The sequence below is a fragment of the Pipra filicauda genome, unplaced genomic scaffold, assembly GCF_003945595.2.
Source record: "Pipra filicauda isolate LSUMZ 115617 unplaced genomic scaffold, ASM394559v2 scaffold147_size4022426_pilon, whole genome shotgun sequence".
Classification (NCBI taxonomy): Eukaryota; Metazoa; Chordata; class Aves; order Passeriformes; family Pipridae; genus Pipra; species Pipra filicauda.
In genome coordinates this window covers 1,379,570-1,398,836 of record NW_024103962.1, presented here as the reverse complement: position 1 = coordinate 1,398,836, position 19,267 = coordinate 1,379,570, and the positions used below count along the sequence as shown (strand labels likewise).

Here is a 19,267-nt window from a genome sequence, read left to right as displayed (position 1 = left end):
GGGGGGTGAAGGTGCCGCTGTACTCTTTGCAGCTGCCAGTCCAGGATGAGGAGGATGGAGCCTGTCAGAGGGTGTTGCTGTGGCTGATGTGGCCAGAGTGGACTGTGCTGCATCTTTGTTTCACTGCACTTTGTACAGGAAGGGTCACGCTGCTTGGGCACACTCGGCTTTTTGGGCTTGCACTTCACTGCTCGGCCACCCTGTCTGTAACATGATTGGCTCCTCCACACCCAAACACACACATGCTTCCTGCATTAGCCATGTTCCTTGGCTGTATGTGTTTGGGGGTGGAGTTGGTGGTACACAGCTGCAGAGAGCAGAGTGGCAGTGAACTTCCCAAAGAGGCTGCGATGTAACATCTGGTGTTTTCCTGGGAGCTCTCAGCAGGCAGTGCTGGGAGCCAGGCACTGCTGCCTGCCCTGGGGCCTGCACACCCTCATCCCTCAAGAATAGGGGCCTAAAGAATGCTGGAGAGAGACATCTTACAAGGGCAAGTAGTGATAGGACAAGGGGGAATGACTTTCAAGTGAAAGAGTGTAGGCTTAGATTAGACATTAGGAAGAAGTTCTTGACTATGAGGGTGGTGAGGCACTGACACAGGTTTCCCAGAGCAGCTGGGGATGCCCCATCCCTGGAAGTGTTCAAGGACAGCCTTCGAGCCAAGCTTGGAGCAAGCTGCTCTAGGTGTCCCTGCGCAAGGCAGCAGGGGTTGGAACTAGATGGTCCTTAAGGTCCCTTCCAGCCCAATCCATTCCATGGTTCTACGATTCTATGTTGCTCCTGCCCCCACCCCCACACCAGAGGCCCCAGTGCCCAGAACACAGAACCCACCACGCTGTGACATCAGCCCTGGGGACGAGGCCTTCACGGGCAACACAGGCCGTGGAGCCCTCACTTCTTGCAGCTGACACGTGCCTCTGAGAGCCATGAGTTGGCTCTGCCTCCTCGTCCTGCTGGCCACGTGCGGGCTTGCGCACGGCACGTGGGACAACTGTGGGTAAGTGGCCCCAAGCTGTGGGAGGGAGCTTGGGCGATGCTTAGGAGGGGCTGCAGGAGTGGGCCCGTTGTCCCCTGTGGCTATGTCACAGCTTCCCAAAACCCATGGGGGAGCTACAGTTCCTTGCCAGCAGCCAGGTGCTGACACACACACACACCCTGTGGGCTCTGCGGGCCTGCCGTCCATGCTGGTGGGGAGGGCAGACAGCTGAGCTTCAGCCTGAGCAGCAGCACAGAGCAGCACAGTAATGACTTTCTGCTTACAGATCGATGTGTGGGCTCCGAGCCATAGGTTATGACTACGGCGCCAGCGCTTATCAATACGGCTACTATGGCATGACACGCGTCGTGGGTGGCACAGGTGCCCACGAAGCATCCTGGCCCTGGCTCGTCAGCCTCCAGCATGAGTGGATACCAGACACGGGGCATTTGTGCGGAGGGTCCCTCGTCCACCCGCAATGGGTCCTCACGGCAGCCCACTGCTTTGACGCTGTCACGTAAGGAGGAGCAGGGAAGGGGGGTATCCTCACAACACCAGCAGGTGCCCTATCACCGGCACCATGTCTTACTCCCATCCCCTTTGCTTGCAGTGAGCCCAGCTGAGAGACTGGGCTCGGGAGAAGGCTGGTCTCATGCCACTGCTTCTTAGCAGCCCCAACTCACCATTCCCACAGCCCAAGGCATACTAGGGCAGTCAGTGCCCCATAGCACTGAAGGCTGGCAAGTGCTGGGCTGCTGCAGTGCATGGCTCTGCTCCCTCTCACCCCTTTCTCTGCTTCTGCCTTCCAGCAACATCAGCCTGGTGTACGTGGTGATCGGGGCCACCCAATTGACTCAACCAGGCCCTGGGGCACAAGTCCGCTACGTTAAGCAGCTGCGCCTTCACCAATACTATAATAAAGACAACATGAAGAACGACATCGCCTTGCTGGAACTGGACCATCCTGTCCAGTGCAGCCCCTACATCCAGCTGGCCTGTGTGCCCGACCCGACACTGAGAGTGTCAGACCTGGTCTACTGCTTTGTCGCTGGATGGGGTGCCACCACTGCAAGAGGTGAGTTCCCAAGAAGGACTCCTGTTCTGAGGGCAGTCTCAGCACCCTGGGGTGACGGGTTGGGCTTCCTGACAGCAGAGGCCAAAGCCAGAGTCCCGCTGCAGGACGGATGCCTCTGGACAAATGGGCCTGGCTTTCACCCAAAGTCACACAGCAGGGACACAGCACTCCAGTGCCTCTCCAGAGGCCAAGCCAAGCCCTAGCGATGGGAATCAGCCTCAGGCAGGGCAGGAGAAATGGCAAGGAGCTGCTGAGTGCTCATTCCTTTCTGTGCTCACAGCTTCAAGAACAAGCGATCTCCTGCAGGAGGCCCAGGTCCACCTCATCGATCTCAAGCTCTGCAACAGCAGCCAGTGGTATGCGGGGAAAATCCACAGCTCCAACGTGTGTGCTGGTTATCCACAGGGCATCATCGACACCTGCCAGGTAGGAAGGAGTGTGTGATGAGCCACTCGGCCCCCAGCAGCACAGGCAGCCCGATAAGCACTGCCCGAACACAGCCCTGGGTGGGCCTTGACCAGCCAGTCCGTCACTCTCCCAGCCCCACGTCCACACTGCTGTTGGGGCTGCCCTCCCATTCTCCATCCATGTGTCCTTGCTCAGTGCCCCCAGAGGTCTGTCACTCTGCCCAGAAAGTCCATCCAGGCAGGCCTAGGGTCCAGATGCCAACCCTGCAACATCCATCCTTTGCACATCCAGAATCACTGTGCAGACATGAGAGAGAGCCCTACCTTGCAGGACCCCAACCCACTCACAGTCACTTTGTGTGCTGTGAATACATCCCTGGCACCTTGCTCTGCTGGGAATACAGCTCAGCTGTGAGAGAGAAGGAGACAGCCCCAGTGCTGACCGGGGCCACCCAACATGACCTTAATCCTCTCTGCTCCACTGCAGGGGGACAGTGGTGGTCCTCTCATGTGCAAAGACAACATCGCTGACTACTACTGGGTTGTTGGAGTGACCAGCTGGGGAAGAGGCTGCGCAAGACCAAAGCAGCCTGGAATCTACACCTCCACTCAGTACTTCTACAATTGGATGCTGGCTGAGATGGCTGCAAGCCCATATAGAAGGGCTTCTCTAGCAGCACAGACTTGGGGTCATTTTCCAACTGCCCCACAACCCACTCAGTATCCATGGATGAGACCACCTGGCACGCAACCACCATGGACAAGACCAACTGCCGCACAGCCGCCATGGACAAGACCACCTGTCACACAGCCGCCATGGACGAGACCAACCGCCGCACAGCCGCCATGGACGAGACCAACCGCCGCACAGCCGCCATGGACAAGACCAACCGCCGCACAGCCGCCATGGACAAGACCACCCACCACAAAGCCACCATGGACAAGACCACCTGCCACACAGCCACCATTGACAAGACCACCTGCCACACAGCCACCATTGACAAGACCAACCGCTGCACAGCCTCCATGGACGAGACCAACTGCCGCACAGCCGCCATGGACAAAACCACCGGCCTCAGAGAAGCCAAAGCCACTGCCGAAGCCAAAGCCAACATCATCAGACCAGGTTAGCTCCTGCCCATATTCAGCCGATGAGCTAGTGAAATTCTTTACTCAGGCGAAGGATCTCCTCAAGGAGATCTTTGGGGAAAACACAACTTGAGCAGCAGGACAGAGAGGATCCAGTGTGAGCTGCAGTACACCATGACCATTTCCTGATGGTGCAATGTCTGCTGATCCAAAGGCCACCTCAGTGTCAAAAGCCTACTCTGTCCTGCCTACACTCCTCTTCTGTGTGCAGGCAAACACTGAAGTTGACTTAGTTGTTGAAATAAAGTTACCTATGTTCACAGTTAATCATGTTTTCAGTCCAACTCTGTCTCTTGGGAAAAGCAAGGACTTCCATGCTCAGCACATGCAAAATGAGCCTTAAGTCAGACAGGCGGGCACAAAAGTACAGAGTCATTCCAAAGGGGTGCAACTGGGCCTGGCCAGAGAGAAGGGTACTCAAAGCCACCATGAGATGGAGGAGACTGGCACATCAAGACTAGGAAGCAGACAGGAAAAAAAGTTTAGTAAGGTTCCAGTATTTGTTGAAAACTCCTAGCAGACATTGCTGCTTCATTGTACTCAAGATAAATTCCTCCTATATTAATCATTTGTGAGAAGACTGTTGCTGTTTTACATCACTGACACTGCTCCTGTATGCAACTTCCCCCTTTCCCCAGCAGCAAAGAGGGATTGCACTTTGCAGTGTGGCTGTCAGTGCTCTTGCATGTTTCCATTCTTCCGGTCCAATTTTGACACACCGGAACCTGAGGTGCACTTTACTTTCTAAAACTGTGTCAGAATGAATTTACAAAAAATAATTAAAGAGGAAAATGTAGGGGAGGGAGGTGGAAATACTGAGACCTTGAGTCGTGACATCTGTCAAACACAAGCAAACCCCAACTACCAAATCCTTTGGGGCTGAGGGAAGCCAAAGGCTCTCACAGCTGAGCTGGTTGCACCCAGCCCCGGCACCTCTCCTGGCTCGTTACCTCCCGCCCAGCCCCCCAGCCAATCCTTCCCCACTCTGTCCCGGTGGGGCCCCACCAGCTTTCCGCAGAGCAGACCCCAGCTCTGGTGTCCTTCCTCCCCAGGGAAAGGACCTCAGCTGTGCTGTGATGGCCCTCTGTGCCCCAGACACCTCCTGTCTGCCAGCTGTGCTCTGTGGGCAGCTCTGGGCCGAGCCCTTGCCCTCCCTGGGGTATCAGAGATGCTGGGCCTGCACCCTTTGGAAACACCTCACCTGCCCAGCTTGGTGCTTCTCTCCACCCCTCCAGGACAGGGATGGGACATCCCCAGCTTCTTTGGGCAACCTATTCCAGTGCCTCACCACCCGCACAGTGAAGAGTCTCTCCCTTATATCTGCTCTGAATCTACCCTGTTTCCATTTAAAACCATTCCTCCTTGTCCTATCCCTACAGACCCTACTGAGAAGTCTAAATCAAGTAAACCAATACATTCACACCCTTAATCAATAATCTGCTAAATCACACTTGGACTCAGTGGAAGTCATCCTCTGCATTATGCCTAGCACCAAAATACAAAGCCACTGGAGAGAAAAAAAAAAAAAAAAAAAAAAAAAAAGACTTAATAATGCCATGTACCACCATGGCATGAATTCCACCTGTTCTCCATCTCAAGAGGCATCACATTCCAAAATATCCTACTGCCCCCATGCATTTGTAGCCCATGCCCACTCTCCAGGTTGCTGCATCCCTCCGTACACACTTCCAGCCTTCCTATCCAAGTCACTTACAGCTCACACAAGTGAAATTCAATCTATGCTAATTTTCCAATTAATTCTCTATCCTGCTTTCCAACATTCTCACCCCAGCTGACATGAAAAGCAGGTACCTAGTTTTACACTGGGATGGCAGAACAGATGAATGCTTAATGACCTAAGTAGTTCAATTCACTGATGATTATTAAATCCCAGAAAGTTTTCCAAAGTGAATAGCAGGCAGGTTCACACCACCCAGGCTAAATGTGACACCGTGAGCTTTAGTTTAGAATTAGTGAAAAACTTGCTAATGTTTGATTTCCTTCAAGGGAAATAGATGGTTTCAACAGACTCTAAAAATGCTTTTTTAAAAAATCCTATTAGTCATGCCTTACTCAGCTAAAACTTAGCCCAAATTGAGTCTGTTCCCTGGAGTTCTTTCAGCTACCCACAGAGCTGCTCTGCCAAACTGCCCTGCCAAACTGCCCTGTCTTAAGACTGCTATTTTTGAATCTGTTTCTTGCAATACCCTGGTCATAGGAGTGCAATAAAACCTTCAAAGACTGAATTGTTACCTGTACTCAGAAATGCATTACAGGTTTTCATCCTCAACCTTGGAAAGAAACAGTCTTGTTCAATGAGAATATTTCAGGAATTCTTATAGATTAGATAGATAGATAGACAGATAGATAGATAGATAGACAGATAGATAGATAGATGTGGAACTAAGCGTATTTTTTTACTTAGAACCAAAACATTACCAGTGCATAAAAAATTCACCCATCAGCTCCACTTTATGGCAATCTTGGGAGCATGCGATGAGCACATTGTTGACATGATTTTAGAAAGTTTTGTAATTGCCAATTGCAAGGTTAGATTGTACCCCTAGTTCACTGCCAGGGTATAACCTATAATTAAAAAAAATAAAAACAGTGACCCAACAAAAACTCTCAACATCAGGGAAACCCTGTGGGTGATGTATTTCGGGGTGGTCTATGGGTTCTTTGGATTGTTGGAGTCAACTGCCTGCCTAGGAGTACATTTGAGGCATATAACAGCACTCCCCTGAAATCCATGGTCTGTCAGGTCGGATCTCTTAGACGATCTACATAATTGCATAAATTGCTTTCACTTCTTGTTCTCTATATACAACTCAAAACAATCAAAAACAGAGTTTAGGCGTCATTAGCCCATATAACCTATTCCATAGCACAAACATGTCATTACATTAATTAACATACTAATGCTGATTACTTAGGACTGCATAGCACATTAGGGCAATTAACACTGCAGTGGTTTGAGTTGGAAGGAACTTCAAAGGTCATCTAGTTCCAATCCCCTGTCCCTAGTCGGGCACACCCTCCACTAGACCACGTTGCTCAGAGCCCCATCCAACCTGGCCTTGAACACTTCCAGGGATGGGGCATCCACAACTTCTCTTGAAAACCTGTTCCAGTGCCTCACCACCCTCACAGTAAAGACTTTTTTCCTCATACTTAATCTAAAACTACTCTCTTTCAGTTTAAATCCATTTTCCCTTTTCTTGTCACTACGTGCTCTTGTAAATAGTCTCTGTCCATCTTTCTTGTAGGCTCCCTTCAGATACTAGAAGGCCACTGAAGTTTGCAAAAACAGATTGTATGGAAGTCAAATTTTAGAAATCTTCAGACAAGCAGGCAGTGCATTGCAAACTTTACTATTTCCTTTACCTGTCCAAGATGGGGCACTAGGTTTTAATTTACCTGAGTTTGAGTCCCAAATACAGAACTAATTTCGCAAATGAATTCTGTAAGAATCTGATCCAGTTCTTCCCAGTAAAAGGTTGCTGCTAAACTTTCACATTTATTAATGGAACAACCACATACAACAATAAGGTGTCCACACACAGCAAAGGACAAAACCAACAACATGCTCTACCTGCAAGCTATGTTCTACTTCAAAGAATCACTGCAAGATGCCCCTGACCAGAGATAGAGAGGTCAGCTGTGATTCTGCCCAGATGTAAGACTCACTGCTGCCTGAACTCACGTTGTTTTGCTGTCTGTGACATGGAGTATTCTTTACAGGATTTCTGTGAGCAGATGAATTCAGCACAATCTCTGGAAAAATAATTCCCAGGAAGTACAGTTAAAAGAGTCATGAGAAGCCCTTTGTTTCCACTGCACCTTGGGAAAATCTACAGACTAGAAGAGGAAAAAATCCCAACTCTTTAAAAAAAAATCCTCTCTACAAAAATAAGTGAGGAACTTCACAAGCGTCACTCACTGTAACTGCATTCATGAGTTTTACCAGTGTGTTGAAGTATAAGCTTGATGGAATACTTCAGTAGTTCTTTTCAAAGTATTTTTCCACAGAGACTTGTATCTTTATGCAACTGTAGTTTTCGTAAGTGATCCAAACATTCTGTGATTAATACTCATAAAGAGTTGGTTCCATACATTTTGATGACTTCATAATATTGTGAAGCAAACCACGAACACGACAAACTCCTTTAGCTCAGGCACAATTTAAAGCCAAACTAAAAATGCCACAAGATATTAACTTCACATGTGACATCAAGGGAAGTTACAACAGTTGTCAAAGCTTAGAACATCTCTATTCTGAAGCATTTAATAAGCAATGCGTAACGGTGGAATTCTCCATTCTACCCACAAGGGTAGAACCAGTTCCACTGTTACCTAAAACCATGTTATTCCTCTCCCTTTTTGAAATTGCTTTATAATTTCAGGGCACACAAGACTCTGTAGTGGCACCAAGTCACCACTCAGCCTGAAGGTGCCGTCTTTCTTTTCTGCCCCCATGTCTTTCATTTTTTCTATCTTTCTGCCTCCAATACACACTAATTTTCATCTAAAACTTATATTTTGGGAATATAAAAGAAAGAGCATTGCTATTTTGTCCCCCAGATAATACAGATTTAGTCTCACAGTCTCTGCCAAAGCTTCACAGAGCAGCAGCATGGACAAACACGATTCATGAGTGGCACAACTTATCAGCACAGACCTTCTGTGTAGCCATGCACAGAAGAATGAAATTGGCACTGTCTGCCTGACCCTGCCTTCTCACATCTCAAGAAAAGTGTGAAAACAGACACGTTTGAAAATAAAAACATTTTAAACTTTCACCTTGAAAAGAGCTGTTGGTGATGTGGCTGCGTGCCTCAGAGAAGTACAGCTCAAGAGGTCTGCCCTTGGCCAGGCACCCCAACAGGTTGAGACAGGAACTTGCATTGGGTCAGGAAAGGTGTGGATTTTGTGGCTCACCTGGCAGAGCAGGCTCCACTGTTTGCTCAGGACACCCCAGTGAGTGGAAGGCAAAGAGCAGCCATGTGATGGAGTACCTGGAAAGGGAAGCACTGGAGTAAGACATAGGAGAGGTTGAAAGGAGATAGAGCACAAACCCCAAAGGAACCAGATTTCAGTAGTGTCACTCCTGTCTACAGCTGTCATAGAATCATAGAATCAGCCGGGTTGGAAAGGACCTCTGAGATCATCAAGTCCAACCCTTGATCCACTATCACCATGGTTGCTGTCCCTTCTTCCAGTGAGATATGATATAGTCCAGCAACTGGAGCTGTGATCCAGGGGTGGCATAGGGTCACCTGAAGGTTTATTCCAAAGTCAGATTTGTACTTGCACAAGAGAGCACTTAGTGCAACACAGGGTTACCACATTGATCCTACAGGAAAGCATAGAGTGATAGACCACCAGGTCATACGGAGAGGAGCTTGGTGCAGGGGGGCCACAGCCTATTCTGCAAAGGTTTGTCACAGTAACAGCAACAAGAAAGTGTTCATTACAAATTATTTCTTCAAGGCAGCTAAAGGCAACAGACACCTCAGACCTCCAACAGACACTGCCAAGATACTTCACACATTTCCATGCCCAGGCAGAACACACACAGACTTCAGTGCATACCTCTGCATTAGAGGATCCAGCAAACTCGATGTTTTATGCCCTGCTTGTAACTAGAGGTGCTATGAGTAATGACAGTAACGAGAGGCACATGATGGCTCTGGCCCAGAAGCAGGTAGTGCCTGCAATGCTTGTTAGAGCACAAAACCTGGCTTTGTTTCTTGGCTGTAAATTGTTCAAATCTCTTGGAAGTTTTTTTGAAATCTCCTGAAAAAGATTGAGAAAACAAAAATTGTTTCAATAAAAAAATTTATGCCTTCTCCTTGAGGAAGAAATCACAACAGTTTTGGGTTTTTCCCCTGATCATTCATAAGGTACTTCATAAATAACTGATTCTTTTTCTCTTACAAGGGGATTAAATGCATAAGTATCTCCCAAGGAGATGATAACATGTAAAAAACAATCTCATTATTTTGATGGAAAAAAATCTAAATAATACTGTTTTAAAAAGTTTTGCAAAGTCACTGAATGAGCATTTTGTTGATGTTTATCACTTCTCCTAACAACTACCTCAAAATCTTATTCAATTGTAAAGTTTAAGAAAATATGGCTGTCTCTTTCATTGTTTTCTCTTTTTTTCCCTCCCAGTACTGGGCAACTTTTTCATTCATTCCCTCGTTAGGCTTCCCGCACTGCCAAGCAACACCACCGGTTAATTTTCCAAGTGTCCACTAGAGGGTTCATTTCCACAGGGCTCAGCTGCACAGCAGGCAAACTACTTCAGCAGCATCCGCAACCCTGTCAGTCAAATCACGCCATTGCGAGCACCTATATGCCTTTGTGCTGTTGTAGGGTAGTTATGTTTCAGCAACAGCTCACTTACCCGACTTGGAGATTAAACCACCCTTACGGGATCTTATGCACTTCCAGGTGCAGGCAGCACTGCGCCCTTGGAGCACACACCCACCGCCCTCCCCATGCACCCCACTGAGGGAGCTGGGCTGGCCTGTGAGCTTGTACAAACCTCAGTGCCACCAGCAGGCACTGAATCATAGCAAGTCTCATGTTGTTGCAGAGGTTTATTAACCTGATGAACTCATGGGTGACTTCAGCTTTCATTTTGGAGAAAGGAGGTTTCTAGTGCTCCTGATAGGGGGACAAAACCAATTGAAAAAGCTGAATAAGCATATCATGGAATCATTTAGGTTGGAAAAGATCTTTCAGATCATTAAGTTCAACTGTAAACCTAACACTGCCAAGTCCACCACTAAACCTTCTCCCTAGGTGCCACATCTACATATCCTGGAGGCTAAGGGATCCTCTCCCCCTCCTCTGTAACTATGTACCCTTTCAACCCAAGAGATCTTTCAGTCCAAATGTTGTACATACATACATCCTTTGCATCCCTTCCCTGTCCACAGCCCCTGAGACATCCCAGACAGGGAAGGAAGCTGAGAGGTCCTGCTGCCAGCAGCATAGTGCATACAGCTGTGGTCTTTAGCAAAGCTTGAGCTCACTCAGCACCAGTTTCCTCACTGATCCATGGGACAGAGGCCCTGCCTTTTTCCTCCATCTGCTCTCTTTCTAATGTAAGGCAGCCTTTATCCCCTAAGAACCACACTTTCAACATACCCAAGCATGCAACAACCCAAACTTCTAACAAAGCGTATATTATCTCGAAAAAACAACAAAAAAAACCCTATAAAAAATTAGGTCAACAAAAGAGATAAAAAAAAAAAAGAAATTGAAGGCAGAAAAAACTCATCCCAAGGATGGGTTTTCTCTGAGTGCTGTGAAACACCAGACACTTCAAAAAATCTGCGAGTTACTTTGCTACTATTTTTGATTTTTCAGGAGCTGTAAAATGAGATGAATAGACTAGTTGTGAGGACTGAGATTGACCCTCGGCAAATGGTTTCTTGTTTGTCTGTAAAGGGGGAGGTTGATCTCATTCAGGGAATTGGGGAATGACACAAATGGGAGGCTGGAATGGGTTGAATGGATGTTGCCAGTGCATCAGAGGTGATCTCTGTCCTAGGAAGACAAAAAGAGCCTGTAGACACAGATAGCGCAGAGGCTGGTGCCTTTGCTCAGGGTGAGCACTGAATGGGCCTTATTTGCAAAAGAAACGTGTGTCAAGGACATACAAGGATTTATAGCATCCAGAGATTAAGAGAGTTCAGAGTATACAATCTATTTTCACATACAAAGAGCAAATTCTTAAAGGGTTGTTAATCACCTCAGATGTGAACTCAAACCATAAGGTGAACCCAACAGCTACTAGGAAAGGCTGATAGCAAAGCAGCAAACTCATTGCCACCAGATTGCTCCAATAACTTGCACAAATTGGCTCCAGTAGCTGCATCATGGATTTGATTGAAACTGCTGTGCAGGAAGAGGTTTTGTCATGACGTCTTGCTATTTGGTAGAAAGTATCTCATTCTTCCTCTGTTTTATTGGTCTTCTTCAGCGAACAGTAACTTTTCCTTGTTTTTTTTTTTAAGACTCTGCAACATTGACTTCTAGCTGCAAATCCTGGCTACAGTAAGCTAGTTTTCCATCCTTTCTCAGCATTTATCTGCTAAAGTAAGGAATGCTTTCTGCAAGGGAAATCACTTCCACTTGAAACTGGCCCTGATACTGCACTAGAGAAATTTAACGAAGGGAACCGTCCTGCAGTAGGAGAAAGAAGAGCTAAATGACGGCTCTCCCAGCCTCCAGGGGAAACTCAGCAGCATTGGCCTGTCCTGAAATCAGAAGGTGCATGTAACTTGTGTCCGGGACATTCCATTCCTTGCAGGGAAAAGAGGTCATATTTTATGACTGGCAAGTAATACTTCAATCATCTGCAAAGAAAATCAGATATATCCCTTAAAGAAGAGAAAGGGCAATAGAAAATGCTTGCCTGTTACAGCTATGAGAGTCATTGGGTTCAAACTGTTAATTATCCTAGGTGAACTTCTCTATACTTTCTAGATCATTCACTGCTATTAAAATGTCTTAAATGTCAAAAATGCTGGTGGATGCTTCTGTCACAGGCATTGTTAACACTGTGCCTACTGTTGGTAGCATGCAGTGATGATAACAATTAATCTACTGTTTTCTAGAACAGAAAAGAAACCAGGACTGTCATGCATATAGGGGAAGAAATGGCTAAAAATTAATTTCAACAGACTGCAAGATTACATTTTTGAAGTACCTGTAATTAAAGGGACTAGGTTTGGGGTGATGGGTTTTTCTGGTTTATTTTTTAACTTATAGTTGTGTTTGGCCTTTTGAAATGGCCAAGTTTTCTCCCACCTCAGAGGCAGGCAGTCCAAAAGCAGAGGAATGTTCAGAAAAAAAAAAATCAAAAAGCTTTTGAAAGAAAGGTTTCAGACGAAAGGAAGTGAGATAGCCTTTAACTTCCTTAAGTAGTTCCCAGACCCTGAATTTTTTTTCCTCTGCTCTGTCCTGCTTTCTAGACTTATACCTAAACCTATAGTACAGGGGTTGTATAGGCTTATATACTGCAATATACTGCAGTTACTGATCTCTTCTCTCTGGTGACCAGTGACAGGAGCCAAGGAAATGGCATGAAGATGTGTCAGGGAAGGTTTAGGTTAGATATTAGGAAAAGGTTCCTCAGCCAGAAGATGGTTGGGCATTGGAACAGGCTCTCCAGGGAAGTGGTCATGGCACCAACCCTACCAGAGTTCAAGAGGTGTTTGGACAATGCTTGCAGGGGCAGTCTTGTGCAGGGCCAGGAGTTGAATGATCCTTGTGGTCCCTTCCAACTCGAGATGTTCTATGATTCTGTGATTCTATGACTTGGAATATTTTACCACTTTTACTGTGGAATAACTCTAACTTCCACTGGAAGCTCTTTTTTTGTCCAATCTTCCCTGCACATTGGTCTCACCTCCATCACCACAAAGTATGTCCCATCAGACATGTTTAATCTTTTGCTAAACAACTCACCTTGGGCAGACTGTTAGTGTCCCAAGGTAGACACTAAATAAAAACCTCCTGCCTTGTCTGAAATTAGAATATGGAAAATAATGACTGTAAAGAAAAAAATCTACCTCTACCAACAAGGATCTGCTGCAATAAAATATAAAATAGCCTTCCGAGGACTGTTTATATCTCCCGGACTTTAATGACATCACGCAGAAATGTATCTTGAAAATGCTTTAACTTCACACTCACAGAGTTTAGTGGTAAACAGGAAGATAACTGAAAAAATCCTATCCCCTACAGCGAAAAGAAAATGTGTTCCTTCAGGCTATCCTCTTTGTAACAGAAATCTAATTTAACAATGATCACCTCAGCTGATCAGTTTCTTCGATTTTCAGACTTGAAAATTGTTGTGTTCATGCAAGGTAATTGCAGCTTTGCTTTGCTTTCAATAAGGAATGTTTTAACACCACGTGTTTTCAGCATTGCCCACTAATAACCACAGTGGTTTATTAAATATGTTATTAAGTAATCTTGTAGACTTCTGCTTGCTAGACAAATATGAGGTATTGTATATAATACTGCAAATTAACGCCCTAAAGGATATTTCTTCTGAAGAAATTTCACTAAATAGGTTTTTAAATCATGTTTTGGGGGAAAGCAAAGTTAACATCAGTACAGTGAAAAGATCTTCGTTTACATACTTCTTTAGGCTTTGCTTCATACTTCACTTGAAGGCTGGCCCTAAGGTCACCAATTTATTTGTTATAATTTCCTTATATGAGGAATACTACGAGACGAAGTGCCAGTCAGCCTACATTCAACCAGCACCAGTTTCCTTCCCTGTGCTGATTCATCTGCTTTTATCTAACAACATTTTGAAACATTTGGGTTTATTGCTTTGAGATTGTTTGTACTGAGCACACATAGGTGCTGCTGTTTTGGGCGGGGGTTCTAGCACACATTAACCTGCCCGTGCTTTGAACAAATATCCTCTCCAATACTGACTTGAACAAAAGGATGAGTCAAGAGTCCAGCAAAACATCTCTCCCACACCAAAAAAACCATAAAGCTGCCTCCTGATCCCAGAGACAGTGACGTGTGACTCCCTGTATATAGGACCTCAATGAACTTGGATCTTCAACAGACTGAATTCAACCAGTGTTAGCAAAGACCTGACTCTGCATCTGCAGGGGGCGCTTACCTGAAGCTGAAGTACTGCAGATGACAATGTGACATAGGTGACAATTTGGCCTGCAACATCTCAAATAAAGAGATGAAAATGAAGGAGGTAATACTATGAGCCCATGCCCTCCCGGCAGAGGGGCAGCAGCTTGCATGATTCCGGGTACCTCACAACCTGCTCCACGCCACATCTCCTCCTGTGCAGCACTGGAGGAACAGCCGTGGTACTCAACAGTGTAGCATTACCAGTCTCAGTCTGTGTGCAATGAATATATAAGGACAGAGAACCACAAATGTATTTAGGACTGGCAGTGAGAAGAGAAAATGCTGGTTTAAACAAGTGCAGGACACTTTTGTTTGAAAGCACTGCTAGTTTAAAAAATGTAGATTATCCTGAAGCCATTCTTTACAGAAATCATTATTTCTTCCAGTTTAGGAAGGCATGGATCAGTAGCAAAATGGAGCTTCAATGGCAGCATGATTCAACTCACCTTTGACCACCACTTTGTGTTTCTTCTATGAATCAGTATTATTAATTATTACTGACTCAAGAACAAACCCTTTGTTGATACCAAAAGTCCACGAGTTATCATAAACTTTAACTTTGACCATGATCCAGTGCCTAGTAAGCTTACTAGGATTTTAAATCTATTGCTCTTCAGATTAGACTTCTTACTGAGAATTTAAGGTACCATGGAACAGACTGTCCCGTGATCTATTCCATCATGAACTAGGATTAATTCCATTTGCAACATTAATATGAAACCACTGCAAGTGAAAGATTTAACTCAGTACAAGTATCGGGCTTGCATCTCTAGCTTATATCAAGGCAAAGAGAGCAACACAGAGCCAGGCTCTTACATCATGGCTCCAGAGATCATGCTGATCTTCAAGTCTAAAGTGAAGAAGTCTAACTTAGCCCTCACTGTTCCCACCATTTAGTATGAATTTCCATATAATTTCTCTGTTTTACTGACATCTCACCTTCCCTTGGGGGATTTTGCGTATAGATGGGGGATGGGGACAAGAGATAACATTCACCTTCCATTCCTCATAAATAAACCCAAAGTCTAAGCAGGTTGCTTTTAAAGTCTCTAAAACAAGCACTGAGTTGGACCCTGCTTAATTGCATCAGGCCCAGACAGATGCATATGCAACCAAAGACTTCAGTAAGATAACAGTGATATCATAACTCATTCTGATTTTTTCCGCTGAATAAAAACTAAATGTGATTCAGTTTACAATAAGTTACCTTATTTCATTCTGAGATGCAAGTGTCTGACTGAAACTGTACAGGGTAGCTCATCAGAGTCATGATTTTTAAGTTCCATGCAAGACCAATAGGGAATTACCATGTAAATGTATGATTCTCTTATCACTGAACAGCTTCTGATCAGGAAAGTAAGTCCAACAGGAGCTTTCAAATGCCAGTAGTCTGTAAGTTCTTGCCATCTCCCAAAATCCCTCTTGGTGTGAAGAAGTTCAGCTTTCCAGAGGGCAACCTGTCCTTGTGTTGATCAAGTCGACCCACACGGGAAGAATCTGGCTGACTCCTTGGAGGCAACACACAGCAGGACTCTCTGTACCAGCCTGTCCTGTGCTAGAAAAGAGGAGTAGCAAAGATTTTCATTGTTTAGAAACACTACAGTCTTCAAAAAATACTCTCCCAGCACTACTCTTACACAAGGACTTGTCTCAACAGGCTCATCTTCAACAAATGATATTAAAGAAGAGAAACGAATACTCAGATATTTGCCATGATTTCTATTTTAAGGTTTCTCTTTCATCTTATGTTTGAAGGAGCTCTTCAGCTTTGGTACAGTTGCACTCCTGGTACAGTTTCTGCAGTCCTACTGAAACCCATTCTATGACTAGAGAGCTCAAGGCCTGTCAAAAGCTTCCAGCAGCACTGGGATTCCCAGCCCTGACTGTGCACTCCAAAACCCGGAGTCTGACCCAGAAGGTCCCTGGGCAGCATAAAGAGGAAATGTATGCTTTCAGAAAGCTAAATAGTTCATTACTTTCTAATTAAGGAACCTACATAGATTAAAACAGATGCTTAAGTTGTTCTGTGTATGGCACACACAAAGCAGATTTCTGGCTGCACAGGGTGGTAAGCAGATAAGAAACAAGGGAACTGCTCCAGGCAGATAATAAAATTCATGATAGTATAGAACTGTGCTCCCAGATAACTGCAATTCAGCATGATTTCCATAGAAGTAATGTGGGGGTTTTTTTTATGTAGGACTTCATGAAATATTTCTTGAAAAACATTAATTGAATTATATTGCCAACCCAAGATCTACAGAAGGGTATCTACCCCTGACTGCCACAGGCCTGTGATCAGGGACCAAATAATTTCCTTTTTGAATCCACAGGTGAAGCACAAAGCTTGGCACAGGTACCAGGACTGGGAGCCAGTCTGGGTGCTCCTTTCAGAGCTGAAGAATAGATTCATTAACTTCTTAGCCACATTGCTAAGCCTAAGCTACTTATAGAACCACTGAAATCAATGAGATCACCAATTAAAATAGACCTACATGCATAAATACCAATGTACTAACTCATAACCGGACTCAGCATCACTAAATCTGAGGTCAAGACAAAGCAACCAGAAAACAACAGTAACACATGGTCCTGACACCCCTTTTACCGTAGCTACCTTGGCTACTCACACCAAACATCATTAAAAGCAAAACTCACATAAAAAATTTCCAAAATCAATAAGAAGATTGAGAATTTGGTCTACATTTTAAACTCTTCAGGCTCAGAAGTGGCACTCATTTTATGTTTCTAATACATCTGGTAAAACAGGGCTCTGACTTTTGTTCTCAGGTGCTCTCCTAAGAAAGGAAAAATTAGTAATTTTTAGAGCAATAAACTTTAGACTATTTCTATATAGATTAACATTTTTAAACATATACCCCTTAGTATGGGGTCAAATAAGACTTCAGAGTTTATTTACAATGCCCAGCTGGGCAAACAAAATTCGACCTTATTAACATAGTCTTATCACTGAAAGCCCAAAAGAGGAGGGGATTAAAAAGAAAAAAATTGAGAGGACAGAGGCATTGGTTTAGCCAGGAAAAACAAACAGCAGTGGTGGGTATCATGGTGGAGGTTCATGAGATTCAGTTCCCACATCGTGCAATGCCCATGGTCTCAGCAAAGGTGGAATCACCAGTCTTGCAAATCAGCTGAACTTCATTTTTAATTAATCTGATTAAAAGGTAAAGTGCCCGGAATCTTTGCTCAAGATCTGCTAGACTTCTTTCCTTTAAATGTATAACAGCAGTCAAATTAGTCAGAATTGTTTAATCATTCATACAAGAAAAGTTGCCTATCTCCAGAGAAGTGCCCTTGTAATCACTTTTGTAAATACAGTTGCATTAATCAAGTATAGGATAACAGGTTCAAAGCTGTAAACCCTGGAAATCTTTTACCATGTGAAAGGTTATTATAGGCATTAACTCATAATGTCTGCTGGTTATCATGACAGCATCAGTTCCCCAGGGGTCAGGAGGTTTATGCTAAAGCACACAGTGCTGAGTAAAGAGCACGTATAAATCTCTATTGTAACTGAACCCAAAACACCCTTTTCTCTTTGCCACCTCAAACAATAAATCGAGAACAAGAGAAACATGTAGGTGCATCCTTCTTGACTTTGTGCTCATCCCAGGTGCTCTAAAATGCTCTCAGTGTCTTGAGAAAAATCAAGCATCAGAAGATGCTCTGGATTTCTCCAAGCACTGCTGTGGGGAGGCAGCAGACCAAAGTGGCAAAGGCAGAAAGAAATGGACTGAGCACAGGTGAGCCTCATGGCAGCCCCACCTGGCTGCAGTCTAGCCAGCCTGGTCTCAAACAAGACAAAAAAAATGGTTTAAAAATCGAGTGGTTTGCCAGTGTTGTGGATGGGCAGGATCTCAGGGTCTTGAGGTTATCTGTGGTCTTTGCCAAAAGGAGAGTATTTAGCAGCTGAAGGGAGCTTTGTCTTGGAGTCACTGTGTGACCCTGAAGGAGGCTGTGGAAAATGGTCTAGCCAGATGCTTCCCATACCCATTATTTTACATGGTTTCACACAAAAGATCTGAGGGTTCACAAGTATTTCCTCAAGAAGTAATATTACAGGGTATCCTTGTATTGGTCTTCCTCTCTAAATTTCTTGAAATTAGTCACTATAGCCTTTCCTTTTCATGTTGTTGGTAGCAGTAGTAGTAGTAGTAGTAGTAGTAGTAGTAGTAGTAATAGTAGTAGTAGTAGTAGTAGTGTGAAGAAACACTTCACCATAGCCACAGCAACTAAGCTGAGTTTTCACATCTTAAAACTTTCTAACTTCTAACACACCACTTGACGGTTTTCAATAGAAAAGAGAAAATTGCTCAGCACTGTATATTCAACCTCTAGGTCTAGATATAAAATTGAGCAGCAGTTCTGTAAAGAGCAGGTTGTAGTTTTCTACGGGTAGTAGTTTTCAAGCAGGCTGCTCTTTCAAGACCTAGACCTGGTCACTCTGAATGCCTCCTTGTGCAATTTTTTCCACAACCAAGCTAAGGAGGACTCCAAGCAGAAGGACAGCAAGCACAAGTTGGCCAGCAGCATGCTGGCGAGGGAGAGATTAGCAACCATGAACAAACAGGCAAGGAAGAAAGGAGATTAGGGGGGTGCTGGGTGACAAGGGAGAAAGCATCTGAGAAGAACAAGCAGAAGGAAAATAATCAAAGGGATTGGAGGGGCCAGACAGAGTCAGGGTGGAGCAGGACCCAGCATGCTTGAGGAGGGGTGATAAGAGCTGTTGGATTGTGGCTGTTGTTGCCAGCCAAAAAACATACTGCAGTAGCAACTGCCCACTGAATAAAAAAGCAAGAGGACTTTTCCAAGGGTTTTGGCTGTATTTGGCTATCTATGCCCTCTTCTTTTCTCCCTGTGCATGTCTAGCTTACATTTAAAGACCACCTTTGTGCTCCTCTGTACCGAGATCAACCACAGCAGGGAAAATCAGCATGAACT

The 19,267-nt window shown here is 45.0% G+C and overlaps 1 protein-coding gene across 1 annotated transcript; it reads left to right on the top strand.

Annotated features, from left to right (window-relative positions):
• The first annotated feature begins 871 nt into the window (after positions 1-871).
• On the top strand, positions 872-3,874 carry LOC113994815 (acrosin-like). The gene is made up of 5 exons (XM_027734250.2): positions 872-997; positions 1,263-1,493; positions 1,786-2,051; positions 2,332-2,477; positions 2,946-3,874. Exons 1-5 carry the CDS (start codon positions 927-929, stop codon positions 3,678-3,680), a joined length of 1,449 nt encoding a protein of 482 aa, XP_027590051.1. The 5' UTR covers positions 872-926; the 3' UTR covers positions 3,681-3,874.
• Positions 3,875-19,267: the final 15,393 nt, after the last annotated feature.

What these genes read in the sequence shown, in the direction of transcription:
- LOC113994815 (XM_027734250.2), top strand. Translation starts at nt 927, where the DNA reads ATGAGTTGGCTCTGCCTCCTCGTCCTGCTGGCCACGTGCGGGCTTGCG. An exon ending in CACTGCTTTGACGCTGTCAC is followed by an intron (nt 1,494 to 1,785) that starts GTAAGGAGGAGC and finishes TCTGCCTTCCAG; the next exon opens with CAACATCAGCCTGGTGTACG. An exon ending in GGGTGCCACCACTGCAAGAG is followed by an intron (nt 2,052 to 2,331) that starts GTGAGTTCCCAA and finishes CTGTGCTCACAG; the next exon opens with CTTCAAGAACAAGCGATCTC.